Below are 25743 nucleotides of genomic sequence, written 5' to 3'. Positions count from 1 at the left end.
ATTTAAACCAAGCCATATTGCCATTAGATCCTGGCACGTGCCGCCACCCAACCTTGGGGCCCACTTTCGTGGGGCAGTCACGAGCCAATATCAGAACACTAGATCCCATTTTGCCTTTTTTCCAAGAAAAATATTTAAAAATATATTACTAGTAGTATTATTCTTGAAAATAATTTGTTTTGTATGTCATATTATGTGTAAAAAATTATTTTTTTGAGTTCTTATTTCAGGTTAAAGTGAAAATACAGTTATGTCGTTGGAATTAATACATTGTATATTTTTTTAAAAATTCTTTTAGTTAATTGCATTAATTTGTTATTCATGTCACCTTTCAAAAAAATTAGGAGTACTACTATTATGCCCACCTTCCATTAAAAATCTTGTACTTTTTTTGTCCGTCATTAAAAGTCTCATTTATGGACGACACGAGTTTAAGAAATGTTAAGAAAAGTGGATGTAAAAAAGTTAATGGAATATGAGACCTACTTGTATATATTAGTATTAAACAAAATGTGAGTGGAATGAGTTAGTGGAAGGTGAGACCCTATTACCATTTATGGTAATATGAACCGGGATTTCTGTTCGCGGACAGACTAAAATGGAAAAACGGGACTCCTATTCGCGGACAGAGGGAGTAGTATATTTATTTACACTAGTCTCAAATAAAAAGGCTCTAGTGAAATTCACCACATGATCTACCTAAGAAATATAATTTCATTGCAAAAACCAAAAAATAAAAATCATTTTAGTACTAGTAATATTTATTTCAAACCGTAATAAACTGCCCACCGCGGTGGCATTTGTTCTGACAAGGACAGTTAGTCAGTCTTCCCTCACTTGTATTTCAAGTCCCTTCCCTGCAAAGTGTGCTCATCTCTCATCACACACACACACACACACACTCACACACAGAGGTGTAGAGAGAGAGGCAAAGAATAAAGTGAAAAGAACCAAATTAAGAAGCTTGAGACAATGCCAGCCTTTCTTGATCTTCACCTCTTGCTCTCTGATCCTTCCTTCTCTTGATACAAAACACTAATCCCATCAAATTCTGAGGATTTGGGATCAATAAAAATTTCATCTTTTTTCATGGGCTTTTCTTGAAAAAGATTGGAAGGAAAAAAAAAAACAATGAAGAACAAAGGAGGAGGAGAGCAGTTTTCAAGAAGTGTTGTATCTCAAAAATGGACTCTTTTTCTCTGCCTTGGTAGCTTCTGTTCAGGGCTGCTCTTCACCAACAGGTATAATCATCCATGCATATATTTTCTCATTAAAATTCTTGATTTTTGTAATTATTCATTTGATTGTGTTTATGTTATTCATGTCATTTTTAAGATCCCAATTCTTGAGTTTAGTACTTTTCATGGATGTATATATTCTTGTTCTTGATTCTTCTTTTTATCTTCATCTACTTTTATGATGCCATTTTTGGCTAATTTATGGTGAGGGGACCTCTTGATCACAAAATTTTGATAGCATCTAATTTTAGAATATGTTACATTGCTTGAAGCTCAAAGATAGGGGCCTATGTTTAATTATTTTCTTCCCCATAATTCTACTTTAGTTTGATTTCTTAATCACTATATGCCTCCTTTACTGCAAATTTCTTAAATCATGAAGTAGTAGATTGCTCTTTAATGCTAGATTGGCCCCATCAATAATTGTGGAAGTTGCATTTGTAGCTTCTTAAAATCAAGCTTTTCTCCTCATTTACTTTTTTAGTTGGATCCTAACTTTTTATGTACATTAGTATCATTTCTAATTAATCAGTATTGTTTGAAGATATGTGTCTGATTTTGCGATATTGAGTTGAATGATATGTTACTAATGAATGAATGCATTTCGACAGAACATGGATTTTGCCAGAAGCGAAAGGCGTGGCAAGAACGACAGCATTTGAAGCCGAGAGGCTAAAGCTCGTTGCAGAAGGCTGTGATCCAACATTTGTGAGTATCATCATCTCCTCCTTTCCCTTGTGTAGAGAGAGCTATCAGCAAGTTCTTAAAGACGAATCTCACTTTTACGCGTTTTCGTTTATGAACAGAACAGTGTGAAAAGGGTGCCAAAGGAGATCTTCAAGGAAGTTTCCAACACTCAACATGCTATAAAGTGAGTAGTTTTCTTGATTTTTTCCCCACATTTTGGTTTTAGGCCTTTTTTGTTGAGATTGTGACGATTTCTCGTTGTGTACGTGTGGTAGGACGCTTGACAAGACCATTTCCTCGTTGGAGATGGAGCTAGCTGCAGCCAAAGCAGCGCAGGAATCCGTCCTCAGTGGCGCCCCCTCGTCCGAAAATGAAAAGGGTTCGACTAAAAGAAGGAAGTACTTCATGGTTGTTGGAGTTAACACTGCTTTCAGCAGCAGGAAAAGGAGAGATTCAGTTCGTGCAACGTGGATGCCACAAGGTCCGTTCTTGAATCCTCGTCCGTGTCCAAATGTTTCCTTTATGATTGCATCTAACTTGAATTGAAAAATAGGAGAGAAACGACGAGCTTTGGAGGCAGAGAAAGGGATAGTAGTCCGGTTTGTCATCGGTCACAGGTAACAGCTTAACTGTCAAAACTGTAGTCAAATTGTACTAAAAATTAAGTGTATGTCTTCACATTTCATTTGCAGTGCTACTTTAGGAGGAATACTAGATAGGGCCGTCGAGGCCGAAGACCAGAAGCACGGGGACATCATGAGACTGGTGAGCTCGACTCGAACACTTCTCCCACACCACATCCATTCTAGGCCTTATTACTATACAATGTTGCTGAGGATTGCCATGTTTGTGTGTTGTAGAACCACGTTGAAGGGTATCTCGAGCTGTCAGCGAAGACCAAGGCCTACTTTGCCTCTGCTGTCGCGTTGTGGGACGCAGAGTACTACGTGAAAGTCGACGATGATGTCCATGTCAACATAGGTCCAACACAACACCATCTGTCTCAATTTTTTTTCATCAAGTTTTTGAGTGATTTTCACTAGTCATCTGTTTGAATTCTTGCAGCAACGCTCGCTGAAACGCTAGCTAGGCATCGGAGGAAGCCTAGAGTTTACATCGGATGCATGAAATCCGGCCCCGTCCTCTCTCAGAGGTACATCAATGTTGCAACCTTTCTCTATGAGGAAATGAGTTTCTAAGATTGTTTTTGGTGCAGGGGAGTGAGGTACCACGAGCCCGAGTTTTGGAAGTTTGGAGACAACGGGAACAAGTACTTCCGCCACGCGACAGGGCAGTTATACGCCATATCGAAAGATCTAGCCACTTACATCTCAGTAAACAAGTAAGTACTACAAGTTATCAAACAAACACACATTTTTTTTCATGAAAATGGACTAATGATCAATTTTTTTCCTCTTGTTGCTAGGAATGTTCTGCACAAGTTTGCTAACGAGGACGTCTCTCTCGGATCTTGGTTCATAGGGCTAGACGTGCAGCACATAGACGACCGGAGATTGTGCTGTGGCACGCCTCCAGGTGATTAGATGGGAAATTAATCAACTATGTATATATGTGTGTGATGTTGGTTTAATTTGGTGATGCGTTCGGATTGCAGATTGCGAATGGAAGGCGCAGGCCGGGAACATTTGTGTTGCTTCGTTCGATTGGAGCTGCAGCGGGATATGCAGATCAGTGGATAGGATAAAGGAGGTTCATAGAAGATGTGGTGAAGGTGAAGATGCTGTGTGGAAGGCTAAGTTCTGAGAGTTGGTGCATATACAGAGAGAGAGAGGCTTTGCAAGAACTTCTCCATTTTAGAAGAGAAGAATGCAGCTGCAAAAATGCAGCTAAGGAAACAAAGCAGCACTCTTCTTGTCCTTGTTGAGATCATTATTAATTTTCTTGTGCTTTGCTTTTTTCCTTTATCCACTTTTGTAAAAAAAAACAGTTACTATATAGAAATGAATTCAAATAATACTCCCTCCGTCCCACAATAATTGTCACTTTTGGTTTTGACACGAGCTTTAAGGAATGTAAAAAAAAGTTGGTTGGAAAAGTTAGTGGAACGTGGGACCCACTTTTTTATATTGGTTTTATAATAAAATGTGAGTGAAGTGAGTTAGTGGAATGTGAGACCTACTTATCATTTATGGTAAAAATGAAATGTGACAATTATTATGGGGACAAACCAAAATAAAAAAGAGTGACAGTTATTGTGGGATGAAGGGAGTATGAGTATGCGGCCTGGTTTATTGGGTTGGGCTGAAAATTTATTGGGTCTGTGATTGTTTGGTTCAGCCCTACTTGTTTGAGTGATAGTATTATTATTGAAATATAGTTGGGAATGTGGAATTCAAGAATTGTAGAAAAGAGAGGGGATAGAATTATGAGAGAGTTTAATTAGGAAAATAATTATATTTTTCATTCATTAATTATTACTGAAAAAAAATCTAATTTTTACATTTTGGAGTTTCCATAGCCAAAACTAGCCACATATCATAAAACATGACTAAAAATTTGAATTTAAATTTGAATTCTTAATATCACAAAAAAATTAGGTGAAATTGTGTTCGATATTACAGTCGAGATATCATACGTGGATGCCATCGACAGTAAATTAAATTTAGGCGAAATTGTATGCTACAGTCCATGAAAATCATGTGGACGTCACCATAAGTATAAAAAACACCATCAATATGTTATATGTAGGAAATGCCGCTGGATTATTGAGAAAAAATTGAGTTAAGAATTTGATTGATTTTTTAAAACTGATATGAGCAACAATTTAATCTCTAATTTTGGACCTAAGGTTAACACTTAACATGGCTCATATTCATTTATTAGAATCAATCAATCATCCACTACACTTTCTTTCATTTTCAGGTCAGGTTTTCACCATTGTATTTAATATGGCTCATTTCAAAATTTATATGAACATATAATAGAAATTTTATCAAGTCAACTAGTAGTAAACCAATTTATTAGTGCTCTACATGGACAAATATCAATGACATTGTACCATAAATTTGGTCCCATATAATAACAAATCCATTGACTCCAAGTCTCCTATTCTTGGCTTTAACACACAATTGAGAAGGTCTATCTAAAATTCTTAAACTCATGAATTTCCATTCGATTATTAACATATTATGTGTGTCTGTTTCAAAGAGTGGATGGTCTTGCCGTCTTGCTATTCAAATCAACTAGTCAATTATTCTTGAAATGTGTATAATAATTCAAAGAACATTCTATACACTATTATTTAAATAAAAATACTAATAATTTAAAATTTTATTTTGTTTTATTAATGAGCATGTAGATCAAGTCTAGTTGAATGTTTATTTCAAATTCTATTGACCTCCAAAATAAATTAAAGTAATTAGATTTTTCTTTAATTTATCGAATTTGAATTGATTCATTTCCAAGGTTGGATAAATTTTTTAAAAAGAAACCAACTTTAGAAACTATATTATACAAAAAGAAATATTCCATAGTAGTATTATTGAATAATAGTAGGTTATAAAAAAATTTATTCAGTTAAATAATATATTAATAAATGAACGCCGTGCTAATTGGGGATGTATTTTTGGATCATGTCACAAGAGGCTTTGAAAAAAATGCATGAATGCATCAAATTGCAACTTGACACTAAAATTTCAGTCCATTTTCAGTGTGGGACCATCTCCTATCAATTTTAAATATCCCACAACTTTTGACCATTTTATTTTCACTATCTTATGTCATTTATTATTCTTTTGTTATTGTTATTTTCTCTATTAGTTGTTAGCATTTATTTTTATTTTGAAAATGTTTTAGGAAATAACTTTCAAAATATTACTTACCGTTTTGGTATCAAATTCAAATTATTAAATTATTGAATTGAGAAAGTATGAAAATGAAACCTGACTATATATTTGGAAAAAGGGGTATTAATACTAGTAAAAAATTCTAGGATCATTTAGTAAAAAATTCTAGGATCATTTAGGATCAAACTATTAGTCAATAAGGTTGGGAGACTGAAATCTCATATGAGAAAATTTCTAGGATCATTTAGTAACTGCTAGCTAATAATTATACATAGATACATTGATATACACGTGAAATGTACAATATCCAAGCACAATTTATTTTAGTAAAAAAAAGTATTAATTGTATTCTATACTACATAAATCATATTAATACATAAGATTTCTATTGTAGTTAGAAATAACAAGAAAAGAAAAACTAAAACTTGACTATTTCATAACTAGACAAGTGTAAATAGGTTCACCACAACTTTGTTAAACCTTTGACCAAAGTCCTAGATCTAAATTAACTTCCACTCTTTTTTATTTACAACAATAAACCAAAATTTAGCATTCTATGGCAATGACTATAGAGTTTAGACGAATTTAGACCCAATCCCCCAATAATCAATTCTCTCTCCCCAACAAATCTAGAACCCTATTCCAATTAATCTCCAAGAAATCCTCAATTTCAAACAAATATTTCCATCCACACAAAATCAACATCAGCACACGTATCACTACATGCGCAGATGTCGATTTTTTTTAAAAAATAATACATCAAAAAAATACACCTACCCCAATTCCACGCACACGTATCAGTACGTGATACGTGGAGCACGTGGCCCGGTGCTGATGTTGGAATAAAATAAGAAATATCAAGAAATAAATAGTCATTCTTGTACCCTTATATTTGGTCTTCATTCACTAGTCTCAACCTTCCAAATTTGTAGCCGAGTCTTTGGCTATCTCTAAAGACTTTGCCCATCTAATTTTCTCTATCTGTTCCATCAAGAATAAAATGGCCACACAAGGTGGACTCTCCTTTGATCCAGATCACAGTCTCATCAGACTGTTTCATCACAGAAAAACCCTCTTCCACTCTCATCAGCTCAGAATCCACCACATTTCGCCTCAAATGGAGGCTCCGGACACCATTGAGTTTCCGGTCTGCGCCTCTGAGGATCGCGGGAAGAGGAAGGTTCTCGACGTGATGGAATTATTCCCCGAGAAGAAAGAGGGCTGTGGCCGCGAAGACGACGATGAGGAGGAGGAGAAAGGGATGGACAAGTTAAGAGGAGGAGTTAATGTATGTTCTATCTTTTTTTTAAAAAAAATTGTTGATTTTGAAGTTTTTTTTTTTTTTTTTTTTTAAAATTTTTTGTGATTTTGATTAATTTTTTTTCTTCCGGAAGATCGGATTGCATCTTACGACGGGGAGTGATGAGTCGGGAGTCGAGGATGGGGGGTGCTCGATTCCGGAGAGCAAAAGAGCGAAAATCGAGGTGATTTGAGTCTCCTTCTAGGCTAAAGAAGTTGTTAGCTAAAAATCTTAATTTTATGTTAATATATAGTACTATTGAAAAAGAAGTTGTCATTTTTGATGGTGAAATCTTAGATGAATTTGAATTGTGTTGGTACAAGGTGGCGTTTCTTCAAGCGGAAATGGAGAGGTTGAATTCGGAGAATGATTGTTTGAAGTCGGAGAATGCTCGTTTGAAGGAATATATGTTGCATCAAATGGCGTCCGGGGGTTACGAGGAGGGTTCGTTGTCCCCGCCCGAAGGGCAAACTAGTCGGGATGTCCACGAAAAAGATGTCGTGGGTGATCACGAACGGTGTTTAGAGAGCAAGGCTCAGAAGCTCGCACACTCTCCGAGAAGCGCCGATCAGGCCACTGAGGCTACTATGAGGAAGGCCCGTGTCTCGGTCCGTGCTAGGTCCGAGGCCACTATGGTATGTATATTTTACTTACTCAATACATTTGGACAAACCCAATAAATATCTTATTTCACATTTACACTTTTTAATAAGTGACCTTAGACTCTACTCCATCTATTTTTTAAAGATAAAGTCTTTCTTTTTTAATCTGTTTCCTAAAAATAAAAACTTTTCATTTTAAAAGTTCTTTCTCTAATGAGATGATACTCATTTTCAACTAACTCACTTTTTAAGTTGGATCCATACTTCTTTAACTTATTTTCCCCATTTTCATTCACATAATTAAACAATTTTTTAAAACCCACACCATTATACAATCTTTTAAAACCCACACCAGTCAAATATAAAGCATTTGATGGATCAAGATGAAATATTCTTAGTGAATCTTTGTGTTTGTTACAATGGATTTGGAGTTAGGTGTGGTAAAATTAATTAATTGATATAAATTTTTAACTAAAAATTATTTGATAAAATTAACTATATTTGACATTGACTTTTAAGTGAATATTTTGTATATGCCTTATATAGCTCTTTATGTTTTAAGTTATAATGAGATCATAGAGTAATAATTTTTATTTTAGTTTGTACATCAAAATTAGTCTTTATTTCTATTATTGTAATTTTTCTTATTTTCTCTTATTTTACTTGTCTTTTTTTTTTCTTTATTTTCATATTTTAGCAATTACACATTAAAAATTCATGCCGTTCAGAAGTGAGACTATTTTTGCAAACAGAGGGAGTATTATGTTTCCATAAGTACTATTCTTAAAATTACAAACTTTAGCCAAAATTTGATATTTTCCATGAACCTAAACTTGGTCGCTAATATCATGAAGTTACGCATTGTAGAGAATTTGTACGTGTCTGATTTTTCCCTAAATTGAATCAATGTGACATCAAATTATGTAGGTGGCAAACTGTACAATATAAGATTCGGCGTCACTTTTAACTGCAGTAAATGACAATATCGTGTGTATTACCTGAGTTTAAATTTTCTCTCAAATTTCGTCAGAATTTCACATTCTTGATTCTTGTGACCAAGTTTTAAGTTCGTGTTACCAAATTTTGACTAAAGTTCTCTCTCTCTTTATGTGTGTGTGGGGCGGGAGGGGGGGGTCTAAAACAATGTGTTTTGGATCATATTTTCATCAATTTTTAACAATCAACCGTGTTTTAAAGTCTAGAGTTGGTCCCTTATATCTGCACAAAATCTATTTGTTCCAGATATTTAAGTGTGTTAGCTTTTGGTTCTAGACAATATGTATTGGTCCATATTTAACTCATCGATTACGTCAAAACGCGGTTGGCCGTTAATTTATTACGAAATCGTTAAATATGGACCAAAGCACAGTCTCCGACTATAGGATAATAGTACATATTATGTGTAGGACCAAAATATTTTTTTTGGCAAATGCACAAATATCAATTTTGAACTTTAAAATATCATAAATGTGAAAAAGTTTAGGTGATGAATTTCCAAATCTTACCCTCCAAATCCAATATATCAAACACATAATTAAATTTCTCTCTCTTAAAGATCACGGATGGATGCCAATGGCGCAAGTACGGGCAGAAGTTGGCTAAGGGCAATCCATGCCCTCGTGCATACTATCGTTGCACGATGGGCGTGGCTTGCCCTGTCCGAAAACAGGTATGTCCCGACATTCGTATCTCATCTCCTATTTCGACAATATCACCGATATCGTCAAATAGAAACCTAAACACTATTCCATATCTCTTAGGTCCAACGATGCGCGGACGACACGACCATCCTCATAACAACCTATGAGGGAAACCACAACCACCCATTGCCCCCGACCGCCATGGCCATGGCGTCGACCACATCCTCCGCCGCGAGAATGCTCCTCTCCGGCTCGATGCCGAGCGCCGACGGCATAATGAACTCGAATTTCCTTGCTAGAACCCTCCTCCCCGGCCCGATCTCGGCCCCGGCCACAATCTCTGCCTCGGCCCCATTCCCAACCATCACACTAGACCTTACACAATCACCCGACCCTCTCCAATTAGCCAAACCCTCCAACCAATTCCCCCTCTCCTTCCTCAATCCGTCCACGGCCGCGGGAAGCTCCGCGGCCGCGGCCGCCTTTCTCCCGCAGATCTTCAACCAGGCCTTGTACAACCAATCCAAATTCTCCGGCCTACAAATGTCCTCGCCGGAGCTCAATCAAGGGCCCCACGATCATCCATCGCCGCTGCATCAGCAGAATCATTTGAGTGAAGCCGTGAATGCTCTAGCAACGGACCCGAATTTCGCGGCCGCTCTAGCGGCCGCGATCTCCTCGGTTATAGGTGGCGGACCGAGCCCCAATAACGGCAACGACAGCAACAACCACAACAACGAGCAATAACAACAACGGCCAAAGCACACCCCTCATTTTATTCATTTCTATTAATTATGTTTGCTTCCTTACAATAGATACAAAACTCAAAAACATTAAATTGTGCTCTTCATTTTATTTTATTTTCTTTAAATTTTGAATAATGTATGTATATATTGTTAGATGTATAATAGCAATAAAATTTATAGAGGAAAGATGTTAGCATTTTTGTACATATTGAGAAATTTGAGGATAGCGTGTGTTAGTATTTTCAATTCTTGGAGATTTTTGTCAATGCTATTTGTATTATTCTCATATGGAGCCAAATGAGTATGAAGAAAATTTAAATGAAACAAATCAAATATTCAATCATATTCTCTCACTTTGGCATGTTTCATGTAGTTGGTAAATTTTTATTTTGTCCTCGTATATTTTTGTTATCATTCAAGTCGTTTCCATAAATTGAAGTCAAGTATTGGAGTCAATTATAATGTCTTGATTTTCTAGAATCATTGGTGAAAGCATTTACGCGGTTTATACAACTTGATCAAGGATCATTGTCCAACTCAATTATGTAATTTCATATGACTTGCTATAACAACTTGATCATTGTCCAACTTGTTATATTTTCTTCGTACTTATCATGTAGTATACATTTGTACTTATATTAGATGACCCGAAGTCTTGACTTAATGGATATGCTGAAAATATATTATTTGTTGCTGCAGTCCCTACTTCCTTAGTTTTTGAGAAGAAATTATCTCAGTGACTCATTTCGTTTCTTTGTAGAAGTATATAATCGTATCAACATAGATAGATAGGACAATATATTATGAGCGATTGTACCACAACGAGTTGGTCGGGGGTGGAGGAGGCACAAAGGGAGCGGGGCGGCGGCGGCGGATGGAGTCGGGGCGCGGCGGCGGGTGGTCGTCGCCTTCTTCCTTCCGACTGGCCGGCGGGAACCGCTTGGGCCAGCGTCGGGGCTACCCAAGTTAGTTCCGGCAAGCTGGGTAGCCACATCATCGGAGGAGGATAGAGCTACCGACCTCGACCGTTTGCTGGAGGAGCTGGAGGAGGATGCTACTATGCCACCCCTATACTTCGGATGTAGGCGCCCCTCCTGCCAACAATCGAGGTACTTGAACGGTTTGAACTTCTCCCGTTGGTAGGTCACCAAGGCGGCACTGATGATGTCGAGCTCGTTCGTGCCGCTCCCCGCCGACCGCTCTTCCTGGAGGTAAATCCCCTGAAACTTCCCGATTGCCTCGTTGCATCTGAACATGCAATTGCGAACCATACTATCATTGCGATATATGGTTCCCTCCGGCCGGGTTTCATTGTAGAGGCGAGTGATGCGCCACCAATAAGTTTCCCCGGTTTGGTTCGTGCCGACGTCCGGATCTTCGGAGACTGCCAAGTAGGCTTTGAACATCGCCATCATCTCATCCGGAGTATACGGGGTGCGGGTGCCACGAACAGGAGGAGTAGGACCAGAAGTAGGAGTAGGAGTAGAGCTGTTGCTCCCTCCCGATCCGGGTTCGGGTTCCCACCCGAACCCGGGGGCGTTTAGGTCGTGCACCGGGTAAGGACGGTAGCCACCCGGAGCTTGCGAACCTTGGATTTGAGGAGGGGCCGTAAATTGGGTTTCCAGACTATATCCGGCCTCAGAGTCGAACCAATCGTGGTTCCAACCGCGATTGCCGGAGGGGTGATCGCCAGAGCTGGACATTGTGTAGTGTGGTGGGAATTTAGATGATAGAGTATGAGGAAAAAAGATGAGAGAATGTAGATGATGATAGTATAGATAATAGATGAGAATGTGATTTTTTTTTGTGTTGGAGTAACTAGGGGTGAGAATACAGATATTGGGTATTGGGTTTACCCGTACATAATCCGATATTTGGTGGATATTGGATACCCAATATCCAATTTTATGGGATTGGGTATGAGATTGGATATTGAAATTTAAGATAAATTGGGTATTAGGTAACCCGAATGGGTATTGGGTATTACCCGAATATCCAATTTATTATTTAAAGAATTTTTTAAATTAGGTTTAGCCATTTTGAGGTTCAAGAGCTGAGCTAATTTATTTACTAATTACAACTTACTAGGTTAACTTTCTCTAAATTTATATAAATAAGTCAATCTCTCTTACTCTAGGTCATGACTTCTCCAAACTCTCACCTCGCATTCATCCTTTGGAATAATTATTTTGACTTTTGAATTATATTATTGGCTGCTTCTACAATTTAATTAAATGCGTAACTTTTATTATTTTACTTACATATTACATAACCAATCCCCACAAATATAATCGTATACTTTAAAATAAAAGTGACCTTTTTTTTAAGTTTTATACTACAAAATAAATGCAACATTAAAAATATTAGTCAATTTAAATATTTCTATATTTATATTAATATAAAAAATTGATTTTTTTTATTAGTTATTAACACATGTAAAGAGTTGGGTATTTGGGTACCCAATACGTCGGGTATGCATACCTGGGGCGGATATTGGAGTACCCAAATATATATCGGGTCGGGTTTTGGATAGACATTTAGATGATTTTTGGATTTGGATATCCAGTTTTTCGGATCGGATATCCACAGATACCCGTATTCCCACCCCTGTTGTATTCAACCTTGTTTATGTGTTCTTTAAGTATTTTGTGCGTGTAATCGATCCAGGTTGCTTGCCTTTTCCATTCGAAGTACAAGTCGAGCCATTCAAGCACCTACAAAAAGAATGGTATGCTTAATGATTTTTCGACTGCTGATCCGTGTTTAACTATATATGCCGTGTATGAACTGTAGCTAATGCATCTATGATGATTGTTTTGGATAACTTCGTTTTGATGTGGGCGGTACGATCTTTGTGATGGTGATTGTTTGAGATTGAGAATGAAAATATATGTAGATTTTAGTTTGCATCACATGAATAATATGGGATATTCTCATTGACTACAAAAAATGCAAATTCATAAGCTATGCTGAATAGTTTCAATGTAATTCTCGTCTCATCTAATGGATTTCTGTTGTATATAAGAATTGTAGTATGTTTTGTCGTTTGAGATTTCATATGTGGTCGTTGTTTGGTGAAGGTAAATCTGCTGCGATTCAGTATGGAACTGGATCTATCTCCGGGTTTTTCAGCGAAGATAATGTTCAGATTGGTGACCTTACTGTAAAAGATCAGGTATTTCTAGGAAACAACGAAAGAAGTAGGGATTATTTTCGAGATTTTCCTGATTTAACATATAAAATCTTTGTCTTGTTAGGAATTTATTGAAGCTACCAAAGAACCCGGCATCACATTCTTGGCAGCTAAGTTTGATGGCATTCTCGGACTTGGATTCCAGGAAATTTCTGTTGGCAATGCCGTTCCTGTCTGGTATGCACAAACACAAGCATAGACACTCAAAGCCGCTTCTTAATTCACTACAAGTCTTTAATACTCGAGAAGTAGGGTATGTATGTATAAATGTATTTTCTGTATGTAGTGGGAATTGAGAACGACGTTTCAGCAGACTCTTTAGAGTCTTAATTTATCTGCGATGGGATAAGACAGAAAGCTTAAATTGGGATACTCTTTATCATGTTTTCTGGTCGATGTTGAAACTATATCACTGTGAACTCATTGAGTAATGCCTAAGAACACTGTAGTTGATTCCCATGAAGTCATTTTCCAACCATTTTAAAGTTCTCTGTCAATATTCGTGCAATATCAGGTACAACATGGTGAATCAAGGCCTTGTGAAGGACCCGGTTTTCTCATTTTGGTTTAATCGTGGTGGTAACGAAGAAGATGGCGGTGAGCTCGTTTTTGGTGGCGTCGATCCTAACCATTTCAAGGGCGAGCACACCTATGTTCCCGTCACTCAGAAGGGTTATTGGCAGGTGTCCTTCTAACCCTCTTCGCATACTTGCAATCGTTTCCCCACTTCAAGCTAAATTCTCTCTGTTTTGTTCAGTTCGACATGGGCGACGTTCTCATTGGTGGGGAATCAACAGGTGGCTTATGAAATCATTATATGACTTTATGATTCTGTATTCGATTTTTCGATGGTCTATGAGCTAATCTTTAAAGCTTGTAGGATTTTGCGCTGGCGGATGCTCGGCCATCGCAGATTCTGGAACTTCATTGCTGACTGGACCGACTGTACGTACTCCTAGTTACTTAGTAGACCTAAAATATGTATTTCACTTGAGATTGAATTGGCCGATGATAATGTGTCTTAGGCTAGACATTTGGGAATCAGAATTTTGTTGCATATTTTCGATCCTAAAATTTGGCTAACTTGCTAAAATTCTATGTTCAGACTGTGATCACTCTCATTAATCATGAAATCGGAGCTTCCGGGGTTGTAAGCCAGGAATGCAAGTCTGTCGTTTCTGTTTATGGACAAACCATATTGGAAATGTTGTTGTCTGAGGTGAGTGAGGCTCTGATTCCCCTTACCGACTCGCAATTCTGAATCCAGTTGATAAATTTGCAGAATATTGTATTTCTATAACTTTTCTTCGTGTTGCTATTTACAGGATGAACCTAAGAAGATCTGCTCCCAGGTTGGTCTGTGCTCCTTCGATGGCACTCGAGATGTTAGGTCAGTACCATTTCACGCTCGACTTATGATGGGATGATTGCCATTTAAGTCACAAATTTGTGTCGACTTCCGCACAATGTCGTACTTTTGAAAGTGGAATATAAAAGCATGACTTTTCAATTTTTCGCAATTGTCACACAATGGTCAAAATCAAAATTAATGACGAAATCAAATATGATGTGCCAACAAAACAACGTTGTTTTAGGCTGGACGTCGTCATTCTATTTTTGTGTGGTTTTGATCATTTTCAGACAATTGTGAAGAATTGAAAAGTTGTGATTATTCCACTTTCAGAAGTTATTAGATCAGATGATTTAAATGACAATAATCTCAATTATAATTATAATATAGATAAAAAAGATCGAATAACTATCGCACCATATAAAACACTCCTTGTTCATTGTGTTTAACTTTGGTGGTTTGATGCTATTATCTTCGTTCAAAATTTTTGTTGGTTGACACGAGTTATTTGCGAAACTGTGTTCAGTATGCTTATCGAGAGTGTGGTGGACAAGGAAAGTAACAGCGAATCACACGGCCTCGGTGATGAAATGTGCTCGGTTTGTGAAATGGCAGTCGTGTGGATGCAAAATCAACTCAAACGGAACCAAACACAAGAGATGATTCTGGACTATATTAATCAGGTAGAATCAAAATTCAATCTTTTCTGGAAATGTTTTCCTCCTCATTTTCTCCTTTTATGCTCTGATCATTGCTTTTAAAACCTATAGCTCTGTGATCGGCTTCCCAGCCCGATGGGTGAATCATCTGTCGACTGCAATGCTCTTTCTTCGATGCCCAATGTTTCCTTTACCATTGGTGGCAAAAAATTTGCTCTCACCCCGGAACAGGTTCGATACATCCCCGGTTGGTTTCGCTGAAGCTGCTTAAAATGCATTCCTGTTTCTGAAATCTAATTTAAACTTTCATGAATGTTTGAAGTGACAAATATATATGTGTACTTGCTTGAGTTTATTCCGCTCATGTAATTCTGTAAATTGAATAATTTAAACTTTGTGTGTAAGCATATACGTAAAATATACAGTTCCTGCCAAGAATTATTCCTTTCCATCCACTGTATTTGTTTGATTAATCGACATGATGAGAATCGATAGAAATCCATGGGTTCCATCCTAAAACTAATTGGTGATAGGAGGAGAGGTCCATGAGACTTATATACTAGTTTCAGTCTTCTCTTGACACTGATGTGGGATAGTTATATGTTTATATGATATATTTTTTAGTTTCAATTGCCAACAAGAATAATACGAAACTGTGATGAAAGAAAACGGTTACTACTCACTCCGTGTTTGATAAATTGTCAGAATGAGAATCCTAACTACCAAAACAATTAAAAAACATATCAAATCCTAACTACTGAAACAAAGAAACTCCAACATTTGTTTGGTTTATTATGCGAGTAATAGTACAATCGTCTCCATAACAAGTGAAACAGTAAAACAAAATGTTGAAATAGCGAATTCATGCATTGTAAGCCATGCAAGTTATGGACTGATATCCGCTTCCAATATTGAGGAGGTTAGGCCCGAACTTCTGATCTTTGTCGCAATGTGTTTGGTTGTTACCATTTCAAGCATCCTCAGCTTCTGCAACACCACCGTTCCAATCTCTGGGAGGGTCTCTAGATGTGGACAGTTTTTAATCTCTAGATGCGTGAGATTTGACAATGTACATATTAGAAATGGGCCACTCTTATATAGAGAAGTTAGGATCATCACCAAGCCGATGTGGGACAATAATTTGGAGAATTTAACATGCCCCCTCACGTGTGGGCCGGAATGATACATCGGACTTCCATCACGTGGGTAGACAAGACAAGAGATAAAGAGAAACCATTATCGACTTGGGCCCGCTCTGGATATCATATTAGAAAAGGGCCACTCGCCTCTTAAAAGGCGCTTTATAAGGGGGAGGGTTATCCACACTTATATAGAGAAGCTAGGATCATCAGCCGATGTGGGATAATAATTTGGAGAATTTAACAGTACACACTGGGATTTCAATCTCTCTCAAATTCCACAGCTCTTTGATGCACCAGAATTGAAGCTTGGGTAACGGCTTCCAGATGGTTCGGAGTGATATTTTTTCACCGGTGTATGCATTACTCAGTTTGAGGCGCTCAAGGGAGCGCAGCTCCCCTAGCAATGGCATTGGGTCTACATCAAGGCAAGTATTCACCAAAGTCAAGTTCTTAATAAATGAAGGGAATTTATTGGCACTGGGTAGCCTAGATAAGAGCCCATCTATTCTGAGTATGTAGACTGTATATACATCACGAATCTCGTCCAAACACGACATGCTTCTAAAACGAAACCCTCTCAAGATAAGGTGCCTAAGGGACTTTATGATAGCTAGTGATGCAAAGAGCTTGCCTACATCAAAGTTTTCATCAACATCCTCAATGCCCAATTTCTCCGGTGTCATCGTCTCCAAGCCTGAGATCTCACATGTCCAATCATAAATCGAGAAGTAGGTTAGGGTAATAAGATTATGTAGCGCATCTAATTCCAAAGGTGTCCGATAAATATAATATCCGACACCTCCACCATAAAGTTCAGAGCAATATCGAGAACCTCAACTCTTTCCAAGCTCCTCAGCGAGGGTTCGGAGAGGGTCTACTATTTCCATTGCTACTTAAGATCTCAAAACCCATTTCTTCCTTTGCTTTTTTTATGGATAGCATGTGTAGTAGAGAATTAATGAGATCCCTTTTCACCTCATCGATTCCTGGGTATGTTTAATCCCTTTTAGTCATTTCTTTTTTTAATATTCCCTCCGTCCACGAAAAATATGGCATTTTATGAATGACACGGGTTTTAATGCAGAATTGGTAAAGTAAGAGAGAAGGGAAAAAAGTAAGAGAGGAGGGTTTATGGTCTAGGGTTTAGGGCAGTGTTAGTGGAATGTGAGGTCCATATTATTAGTAAGAGAGAAGAGAAAAAAAGGAAGAGAAGTTGTTGAAAACTTTCTTTTTTTTAATGTGCCCTATTTTTCGTGAACAACCAAAAATGACAAATGTGCCCTATTTTTCGTGGACGGAGGGAGTATAAAATAAAATGTCCAATCACTTTTATTTTATTCCATCATCTACTTTATTCTCCCTTTATCTTTCCTACTTTATTCCTTTATCCTACTTTTCAACCCAATTTCTTAATCTTCGTGCCATAGATCACTTCCGTTTGGAGTTTAAAATTGGACCAATTCATTATTGTACGGCACCAAAGACAAAAGCTACTAGGAGAATTTTGATGGGTAAAATATATAGAAAAGATATACAATCTATTTATCTTTTCAAAAAGGTTCCAAAAAATAACAAATTTCCAAAGGGATGTGGAGTATATAGTAAAGGTAAATCATTTAAAAAAAAAAAATATATATATATATAAGATGCATTCCAAGACTTATAATATATTCCATCCGTCCCATAAAAATATGTGCACTTTTCATTTTCATCCGTTCCACAAAATATGAGCATTTCATTTTTTATAAAATTATATCAATTTAATAATGGAGGTCCCATTATCCACTAACACTATTTTACCTATTATTCTCCTTCTCTCTCTTACATTACCCTATCTTTTCTCTTATTCTCTCTTACTTTACCAATTTTATTTTAATTCTTGTGCCATACCCATTATCTATATTTTTATGGGACAGATGATGTAATATCTTCTCAAATATACCTTATAGAATGATTTTTATACAAAAAAAAAAGACTAATATTGTAATCATACGACATTACCTTTCCCAAGGACATGCTTTAAGTGCAGGACCGAAAAAAAGATTTGTATTAAAGTAAAAGACCAATTTTGAGCATTAGTCAATACTCAATATATATAAATGGTAGCCATTGACAGTTTTTTTGTCTGTTTCGGATGATTATAAATTGGCTGCGGAACGCCAAATGGTAGGAATATTACACCAAAAAATGAAATTGTAACTTCAAATTATGGACTAATATCTACTTCCACTATTTTGGAGATTATGTCTAAATTCCTGATCTTTCTTGCAATGTCTTTGGTTGTCACCATTTTAAACTTCTTCAAATACTTCATTGACTCACACTCTTCGGGGAGGTTCTCCACATGTGGACAGTTCATGATTTCTAGTTGTCCAAGACCTGACATTGCACCTTCTCCGACTTGAATTTTACTAAGATTCCACAACTCATTGATGCGAAGGACTTGAAGCTCTGGAAACCCGTTGGGCTGAATGATCATCTCTCGACCAATATATGCATTCTGCAGTTTGAGGCGGCATAGGCAGGACAACTTCTCCAGTATTGGCATAGGGTCTTCATCAAGACAAGTATTCACCAAAGTCAAGTATTTAATATGGCGTAAATTATCGGCACTTGGTAGCCTAGATAAGAGCCCGTCCAGTTTGAGTTCACTGAGCCAACACAGAACACCAATCCCCTCCAAACACGGCATGCTTCTGAGACGAAACCCTCTCAAGATAAGGTGACGAAGCCCGTTAAACTGAGTTAGTGACGCAAAGAGCCTGCTTACATCCGAGTTTTCATCAACTTCTTTAATACCCAATTTAATGAATTGAGTCATCTTCTTCAAACCCGAGACCTCATATTTCCAATCATGAATAGAGATGTAGGTCAGAGTTTCAAGATTCTCTAGTGCGTCTATTTCCAAAGGCTTCGGGCAAATCACATCAGACATGTAGAGATGATGAAGGCTACTCATTTCCTTGATAATATCCGGTACCTCCACCATAAAGTTCAGAGCTATATCGAGAACCTCAAGCTTTTTCAAGCCGCCCAACGATGGTGGGATCTTTTGTATGTAGTTGTTTCTCAATCCCATATACCTTAACCCAATCAATGTGCCGATAAAATCTGATAAAATTTTCACACCAAAATCGTCCATGTCGAGTATTTTGAGTTGTTCAAAACTCTCCCAATAAGATGGGCTAACATCATTCAAGTAGCGACCACCTCCATGTAAGATGAGAGAAACAAGATGTTTGTCTTGATTATGAGAGTGGTTAAGCTTTTCTCTGCCACATTGGAGAACTCGATGACAAGGATTCTGTGAGGGTCGATTATTCCCATTAAAGCTTAGGATCTCAAGGCCCATTTCCTCCTCTGCCTTCATGATGGATAACATGTGTAGCAGAGGATGAATTCGGCACCTTTTCACCTCATATTTTGGTGGGTATGGGTGCACGACTTCAATAATGGATTGTCTATATAAACCATATGCAAAACTCTGTGTGTTTAATCCACTTGCTGCCCAAATCTGTTCCAACTTTTCTTGCCTCATTATTACATTTTCCTTAAAAAGTGACATGTGCAAGAAATATGGCTTCATTTCTTCATCCAATTCCTGATACATCGGTTCCAAAAACTTCAATATTTCTCCGAAATCAATTGAATCAAAAAGCTCTTCCCATTCCCTCCCTAAAAGTCTTTGTTTTGCTTTCTGCCGTGCAACATCTATTATAGCTATTGGCAAACCCCAACATTTTTTCAACATCTCTCTGCCCTTCCTCTCCAACTCCTTTGAGAATTTGTTCTCAGAACTTGTAAATTTATCAATTTTATTTATAAACAATTGCCAGCTCTGATCAGAATCCAAAGATTTCATCTCATGAGTATAAAAGAATTCTTCATTAATCAGATAGCGACTGGTGAACAACAATCTACATCCATGACCTGAATATTTACCTTGTTAAGAACTTAATGCAGAAAGTAAAACTCAGAAGGCTACATACTGAACTGTGAAATTTGGATTATTAGACAATTTGATAGGGTCAGTCAATTTTTAGGCCGTCCACGATTGTTAAAGTTTAGATCCCTTCCTTAAGTACACATTTTATCCAAACTAGATACCATGCTCTACCAGCCAAGATTAGGTTTAGTGATGAATGAAAACGACAATTTCACAACCAAACATATTAATTCTAAGATATGAAATAAAGACTATCATACCTCGTGGGAGTGTTCTGAAGAAGAAAGTCTCGAAGAACCTCACTCCTTGTGGCAGGTTGTCGACAACTATGAAATATGGTATCATTCCTTTTATATGTTGGTGAAGCATATGTATAAGACTATGATTGTCCATTTCCTCCAACAACAAGGAATCTCCATCAGATTCCACCAACTGCTGTAGCAGTCCCACATACACCTCCCTCATACTTGAGCCTTTGAAAAGGCTAATCCATGCACGATGTTTGAATTTTTCAATGATGGCCGGATGGTCGTATACTTGTCTAGCCAGAGTTGTCTTTCCTGAACCAATCATGCCTTTGATACACGAAGTTAAACGTTCCGAGTTTTCTCTAAGAATCACTCTACTAACAAGTCGTTGCACGTCTTTCTCCAAGCCCACCACAATACCTTTGTCTCCAACGCTTTGTTCTTTGCTCGGCTCCTCACCAACTTCTAACTCCATCATGCGCTTTTTTATCTCCCTGAACTGATCTCGGGGCCCATTTCCTGGCACCCCATCATAAACGTAGTACAAGAACTCATAAATGCTACTTACGATGCTTGCTGCCAACCCGGCAAAGTCAGCTAGCAAATTATTTAGCTTGCTCCTTTCTCCCGGTTCCTTGTCTCTCAAGAACTCCATCATCATCTTCAACTCATCTATTACCTCTTCCATGATATTCTTATGTTCGGGCATCTCCACCACCAAACTCTCCAATTTCTGTATCACCCCTAAAATGATTGCCTCCGACATGTTTCTGGTAAAACATACAAATATTGTAAGATTTTGCATCCATGTAAATAAGAGTAAAGGTCAATCTTGGTTCTAAACATATGACCAAAATGCGAATTTGGTCCAAAACATTCACTTTTTTGAAAAACAGGTCCATAACAAAAATGAAATCCATGTCGCAGTGGTCCTTTTTTGACGGTTCCGTCAAAAAACTAATGGTCATGCCACTGTGCAACTAGCGTTGACCGTTAATTTTTTGACGAAACCGTAAAAAAAACAGGAGTACTTCAGTCACATTTCAATTATTTTCAATTATTATGGACCTATTCTTCAAAAAGTAAATATTTTGGACTAAATTTGTATTTTGGTCTTACTAGTGTAGTAAAGTGGATTGATTATTTTGAGCTTGTTTGAATATGTCAATCTATCATATCATATCAGTCAAAGTAAACTGTGTCTCGTAAAAAAAAAATAGTCCTTCCTATACTAGAGTTGATGCCGTGAAATATCCAAAATGAATTGTGAAAACTAAAGGTTGTCTACTAACATAAATTGACCACATTTACTTGAGCAATTTTATCTTATTTCCTGAACGTTGGCTAAAATTAAGTTAGGATTGTACATTTTCAGATTTTAGCTATAATATCTTCTCAAATACCTCTCTGGAGAATGATTTTTCACATAAAAAGATAAATATGGTAGTACTTTATCTCTCTATTTATCCCTCCCCTTGAAGATGCTCTTAGAGCATGCACAGCGGTGCTCGTTGGAACGAGCACCGCCGTGCCGCTGGCGCGGCGCAAGCCCTGCTCGCAACTGTGCTCTTGCCAGCGGCACGGCCCTGCTCGATGCATCGAGGACCGCCGTGCCGCTGAGCAGGCTGATGTGGCACTCCATGATTGGCCAACGGCATAGCCCTTGGCATTTTCCTTTTTTCTAAAAAAAAATTGAAAATAATAGCAAAAATAAAAAAATATTTTCGGATTCCCAAAAATATGGCCGTATTATACCGTTCTTTTTGAAAATTTTTAAAAAAATTTAATCTCAAAATCATCTATAAATATACACATTCATCATCCATTTTAACATCAAATTATCACTCAATTCATCACCTACGTCTTCCTTCTCACTCAAACATTCTCTAAATTCAAAAATGGATATGAACGATATCATTGCGAAAGCGGAACGTGAATAACAAGAATACTATCAACAATATTATGCCGCCTATGAAGCCTATCTCGCCGTTGCGCGAGAGGATCGAAACAAGACACATAATGCGCGAGACCAAAATCCACATTGAGCTACAAGAAGACCTAACCCAACACATTTGGGGGCAATTCGGCCACGAGTAGTGGATTTTTTTAATTTTGTGAATTTAATTATCTAATTTTTAATTTTTACGATTTTAATTATGTAATTTTTATTTTTTTAGTAATTTGTAATATTATTTCGGATATTTTTAATGCGTTTTAATATTGTGAAAATATTTTTATTTAAATTGAATAATAAAATAGTGGGACCCTTGAGCATGCTCTTGCGGAAGAGCATGGATGTAAGTGTTGTGCTCTTGCGGAAGAGCAGAGATTAAAAAATGAATAAATATGGGTCCGGACCCACAACCATGCTCTTGGGGAAGAGCATGAATGTGGATGCTCTTAGTGGAGAGTGAGCTCTTAGTGCAGTGTAATGACGTCCCTTGAAGTAAGTTGTAAATAAATTATGTGCAGAGATAATGTGTTATTTAACTATTCAAAAATTAGAAAGTTTATACTTTTTATAGACAGACTAATAAAAAATAATTTATAATTTTAAGAAAAGAAAAAAGTAATATTTTTGTATGATATATAGATTTATATAAAATATAGTTCAATCCAATAGCTGATTATGTGGCCAACAAACCATGAACCGATAGCTTTATCGGTTCCCTCGTCATTTCTATTTTTAAACATTGGTTATAGTAGTTTTGAATCGGAGAGAAGAGAACTCTTATTTTATACCTGATGCATTCATAACCAATTGTTTTCTTTTTTTTCAGACCATCCAAAAAAATTAGTTTTCTTACATTCTTGATTAATTTTTCCAATTCATAAGATGAGCCCTGTTTTTCATAAAAAATAAATAATCAATATTTTTTATTCATTACGATGAAATTGAGAAACACAAAAATGAAATTCAGATTCACTAGATTCACAGGGTCCACGAATGCATTTAGATCCGGATCCATATTAATAATATTATCTAAACACAAAATCATAACAATCAAATTAGATCAATATTAACACAATCAGCGTCAAATCATGACATCCACTTCCACTATTTTGGAGGTTAAGCACAATACAGAAAAACCTTAAGAATATAAAGCATGTTCCCAACTCTAAAGATATTGTAATTAAGATTTCTATGCTATTGAGGTCAGTCAATCTAGTAAATTCATTTCACCCAAAGCATTATTTAGAAGCTTGAATATGACGCACAATTTTTCTGAATTAAATGATTTAAAAAATCATGTAAATATTGACAATGGTCGAAGAAAATAAAATGAAATACCTTTTTCGATTATTTCTTCTTATCTTTGCCGGTCTTGAATTGATTTTTCGATTCGCCTCTTTTCCTGATCTTCGTCGGCGCGTGTGATGTGATCGTATATCTTTCTGAGTTTTGAACAATAAATTCGTTGACTTTAATATGGCACATGATTATATGGTGTAATTAAAATAGTAGTAGTATAGATTAGCTGGCTTAGACAGTTGGGTTCAATAATATATGGGACTATATACTATGTCTTCGGTGGGTGAGAGGTGAGATCTATTTCTCAACCAAGTTCAAGTAAAATACGGCCCCAGCTTAATATGACACGTTGTCCTTTCTAGTTTGTCTCAACTAAGATAACACATTTTCTTTTTTGGAAACTTTCTCTCTCCAATTAATATACCCAACCACTTTTTCTCACTCTTATTAAAATATTCATCTTTCTTTCTCTCTCTATTTTAATATTTACACCCACTTTTTCTCTCTCAAATTAAATACTTTAACTAATAACTCATAAAATTTCGTGTCGGTCAAGAAATTTGTCATCTTAGCCGGGACGGAGGGAGTATGAGTTTTTGAGAAATGTGAAAAAAGTTGATGAAACTATTGGAAGAGTTTTGTATAGTATTCGTTTTGTTATCAAGTGCGAATAAAATTAGTTAATAAAATATGAGATTTATTTACCATTCGTAATAAGTGCGAAATGAAACTCCTGCTAACGGCCTGACGCAAACAAGTGAAATGGCAAAAGAGACAATGGGAAAAATACCGAATAAATGATATATCGCTCGTATCGTATTGTAATTTTCGATACAATACAGTATCGTATCGTAAGTTTTCGATACGATAACAATATGAATTTCTTTATATCGCGATATATCGTTTTATATCGAATATACGATACATATCGATATTTTCGATATATTGTTTTATATCGAATATACGATATATATGGTATATATAGAAACATATTGAAATTCAATACATATTGAAGTTTAAAATTATAAATATATATTAATCCAATGAATTCATTCATATATTTAGAAAATATATATATGAAACCCTAATAAGAACACTATTTATTTTATTGTGTTGAAGTTTTATTAATTTTTGTGTTATTTTTCAGTTTTGAAATTATATTTTTCGATATTCATGTATTTGATACGATACCGATATTTCGATATATCGAAATATCGATACGATAACGATATTGATATTATCTATATCGAAAGTTCGATTTATCGAAATTCGATATATCGAAACTTTCGATACGATAACGATATGAAATTCTTTCATATCGATATTTTCGATACGAAACACGATACAACGTTTTCGATACGATATATCGTATCGACCCACCCCTATCTATAGCGGACGAAGGTTGTACAATTTGAGTAATTTTATCTTTGACTTAAATACTCCCCCGCCGTTCACCGATACAAGGGAACATTTGACTGAACACGACATTAATAATTATAGTAGAAAATGAGCCGAATATGTTAGTAGAATCCTACTTTTATATACTCACTCATCCCATTAAATATGAAATACTACCTCCGTCTCACAATAAGTGTCACATATTACTATTTCACTCCGTCCCACAATAAGAGTCACATTTCACTTTTACCATAAATGATAAGTAGACCTCACATTTCACCAACCAATCTACTCACATTTTATTACTACTTCCATCCCCAAATTTTGACACAGTTTACCATTTCGGTCCGTCCTGAAAACTTGACACACTTCACTTTTATCATTTTTGGTAGTGGATCTCATATTCCACTAACTCATTCTTACTCACATTTTATTATAAAACTAATACTTTAAAAGTAGGACCCACATCCCACCAACTTTTTCAACTCACTTTCCATTACATTTCTTAAAACCCGTGCCGGGTTAAAGTGTGCC

At 36.6% G+C, this 25743-nt stretch overlaps 4 protein-coding genes across 4 annotated transcripts; 3 read left to right on the top strand and 1 right to left on the bottom strand.

Moving 5' to 3' along the window:
* Nucleotides 1-867: 867 nt before the first annotated feature.
* LOC125192932 (probable beta-1,3-galactosyltransferase 2) lies at nucleotides 868-3922 on the top strand. Its single transcript, XM_048090607.1, has 11 exons — nucleotides 868-1241; nucleotides 1850-1946; nucleotides 2045-2109; nucleotides 2201-2406; nucleotides 2479-2542; nucleotides 2618-2690; nucleotides 2786-2906; nucleotides 2991-3078; nucleotides 3142-3267; nucleotides 3352-3461; nucleotides 3541-3922. Exons 1-11 carry the CDS (start codon nucleotides 1132-1134, stop codon nucleotides 3687-3689), a joined length of 1209 nt encoding a protein of 402 aa, XP_047946564.1. The 5' UTR covers nucleotides 868-1131; the 3' UTR covers nucleotides 3690-3922.
* Nucleotides 3923-6658: 2736 nt separating this feature from the next.
* On the top strand, nucleotides 6659-10211 carry LOC125197089 (probable WRKY transcription factor 31). The gene is made up of 5 exons (XM_048095791.1): nucleotides 6659-7019; nucleotides 7126-7215; nucleotides 7355-7666; nucleotides 9189-9302; nucleotides 9394-10211. Exons 1-5 carry the CDS (start codon nucleotides 6732-6734, stop codon nucleotides 10018-10020), a joined length of 1431 nt encoding a protein of 476 aa, XP_047951748.1. The 5' UTR covers nucleotides 6659-6731; the 3' UTR covers nucleotides 10021-10211.
* Nucleotides 10212-12630: 2419 nt separating this feature from the next.
* LOC125195549 (aspartic proteinase A1-like) lies at nucleotides 12631-15483 on the top strand. The gene is made up of 10 exons (XM_048093688.1): nucleotides 12631-12747; nucleotides 13100-13194; nucleotides 13277-13389; nucleotides 13727-13895; nucleotides 13970-14009; nucleotides 14093-14157; nucleotides 14318-14431; nucleotides 14538-14602; nucleotides 15090-15246; nucleotides 15334-15483. Exons 4-10 carry the CDS (start codon nucleotides 13734-13736, stop codon nucleotides 15481-15483), a joined length of 753 nt encoding a protein of 250 aa, XP_047949645.1. The 5' UTR covers nucleotides 12631-12747; nucleotides 13100-13194; nucleotides 13277-13389; nucleotides 13727-13733.
* A 2992-nt stretch (nucleotides 15484-18475) lies between these two features.
* On the bottom strand, nucleotides 18476-23960 carry LOC125197069 (probable disease resistance protein At1g58602). The gene is made up of 3 exons (XM_048095767.1): nucleotides 23851-23960; nucleotides 20571-21328; nucleotides 18476-20294 (listed from the first exon to the last, which is right to left on the bottom strand). The coding sequence occupies exons 2-3, from the start codon at nucleotides 21322-21324 to the stop codon at nucleotides 18571-18573; spliced, it is 2478 nt and encodes an 825-aa protein (XP_047951724.1). The 5' UTR covers nucleotides 21325-21328; nucleotides 23851-23960; the 3' UTR covers nucleotides 18476-18570.
* Between the last annotated feature and the right edge of the window lie 1783 nt (nucleotides 23961-25743).

The sequence above is a fragment of the Salvia hispanica genome, chromosome 6, assembly GCF_023119035.1.
Source record: "Salvia hispanica cultivar TCC Black 2014 chromosome 6, UniMelb_Shisp_WGS_1.0, whole genome shotgun sequence".
Lineage (NCBI taxonomy): Eukaryota > Viridiplantae > Streptophyta > Magnoliopsida > Lamiales > Lamiaceae > Salvia > Salvia hispanica.
The sequence above is the reverse complement of the archived record's forward strand: the minus strand, read 5'-3'. Positions and strand labels throughout refer to the sequence as shown.

Bases quoted from the DNA above. Each gene is read 5' to 3' on its own strand.
- LOC125192932 (XM_048090607.1), top strand. From the start codon at position 1,132: ATGAAGAACAAAGGAGGAGGAGAGCAGTTTTCAAGAAGTGTTGTATCT. The intron at 1,242-1,849 runs GTATAATCATCC...GCATTTCGACAG, and splicing joins GGGCTGCTCTTCACCAACAG to AACATGGATTTTGCCAGAAG. The intron at 2,907-2,990 runs GTCCAACACAAC...GAATTCTTGCAG, and splicing joins TGATGTCCATGTCAACATAG to CAACGCTCGCTGAAACGCTA.
- LOC125197089 (XM_048095791.1), top strand. From the start codon at position 6,732: ATGGCCACACAAGGTGGACTCTCCTTTGATCCAGATCACAGTCTCATC. The intron at 7,020-7,125 runs GTATGTTCTATC...TTCTTCCGGAAG, and splicing joins AGTTAAGAGGAGGAGTTAAT to ATCGGATTGCATCTTACGAC. The intron at 7,667-9,188 runs GTATGTATATTT...TCTCTCTTAAAG, and splicing joins CTAGGTCCGAGGCCACTATG to ATCACGGATGGATGCCAATG.
- LOC125195549 (XM_048093688.1), top strand. From the start codon at position 13,734: ATGGTGAATCAAGGCCTTGTGAAGGACCCGGTTTTCTCATTTTGGTTT. The intron at 13,896-13,969 runs GTGTCCTTCTAA...TGTTTTGTTCAG, and splicing joins CTCAGAAGGGTTATTGGCAG to TTCGACATGGGCGACGTTCT. The intron at 14,010-14,092 runs GTGGCTTATGAA...TAAAGCTTGTAG, and splicing joins CATTGGTGGGGAATCAACAG to GATTTTGCGCTGGCGGATGC.
- LOC125197069 (XM_048095767.1), bottom strand. From the start codon at position 21,324: ATGTCGGAGGCAATCATTTTAGGGGTGATACAGAAATTGGAGAGTTTG. The intron at 20,295-20,570 runs GTATGATAGTCT...GTAAATATTCAG, and splicing joins CTTCAGAACACTCCCACGAG to GTCATGGATGTAGATTGTTG.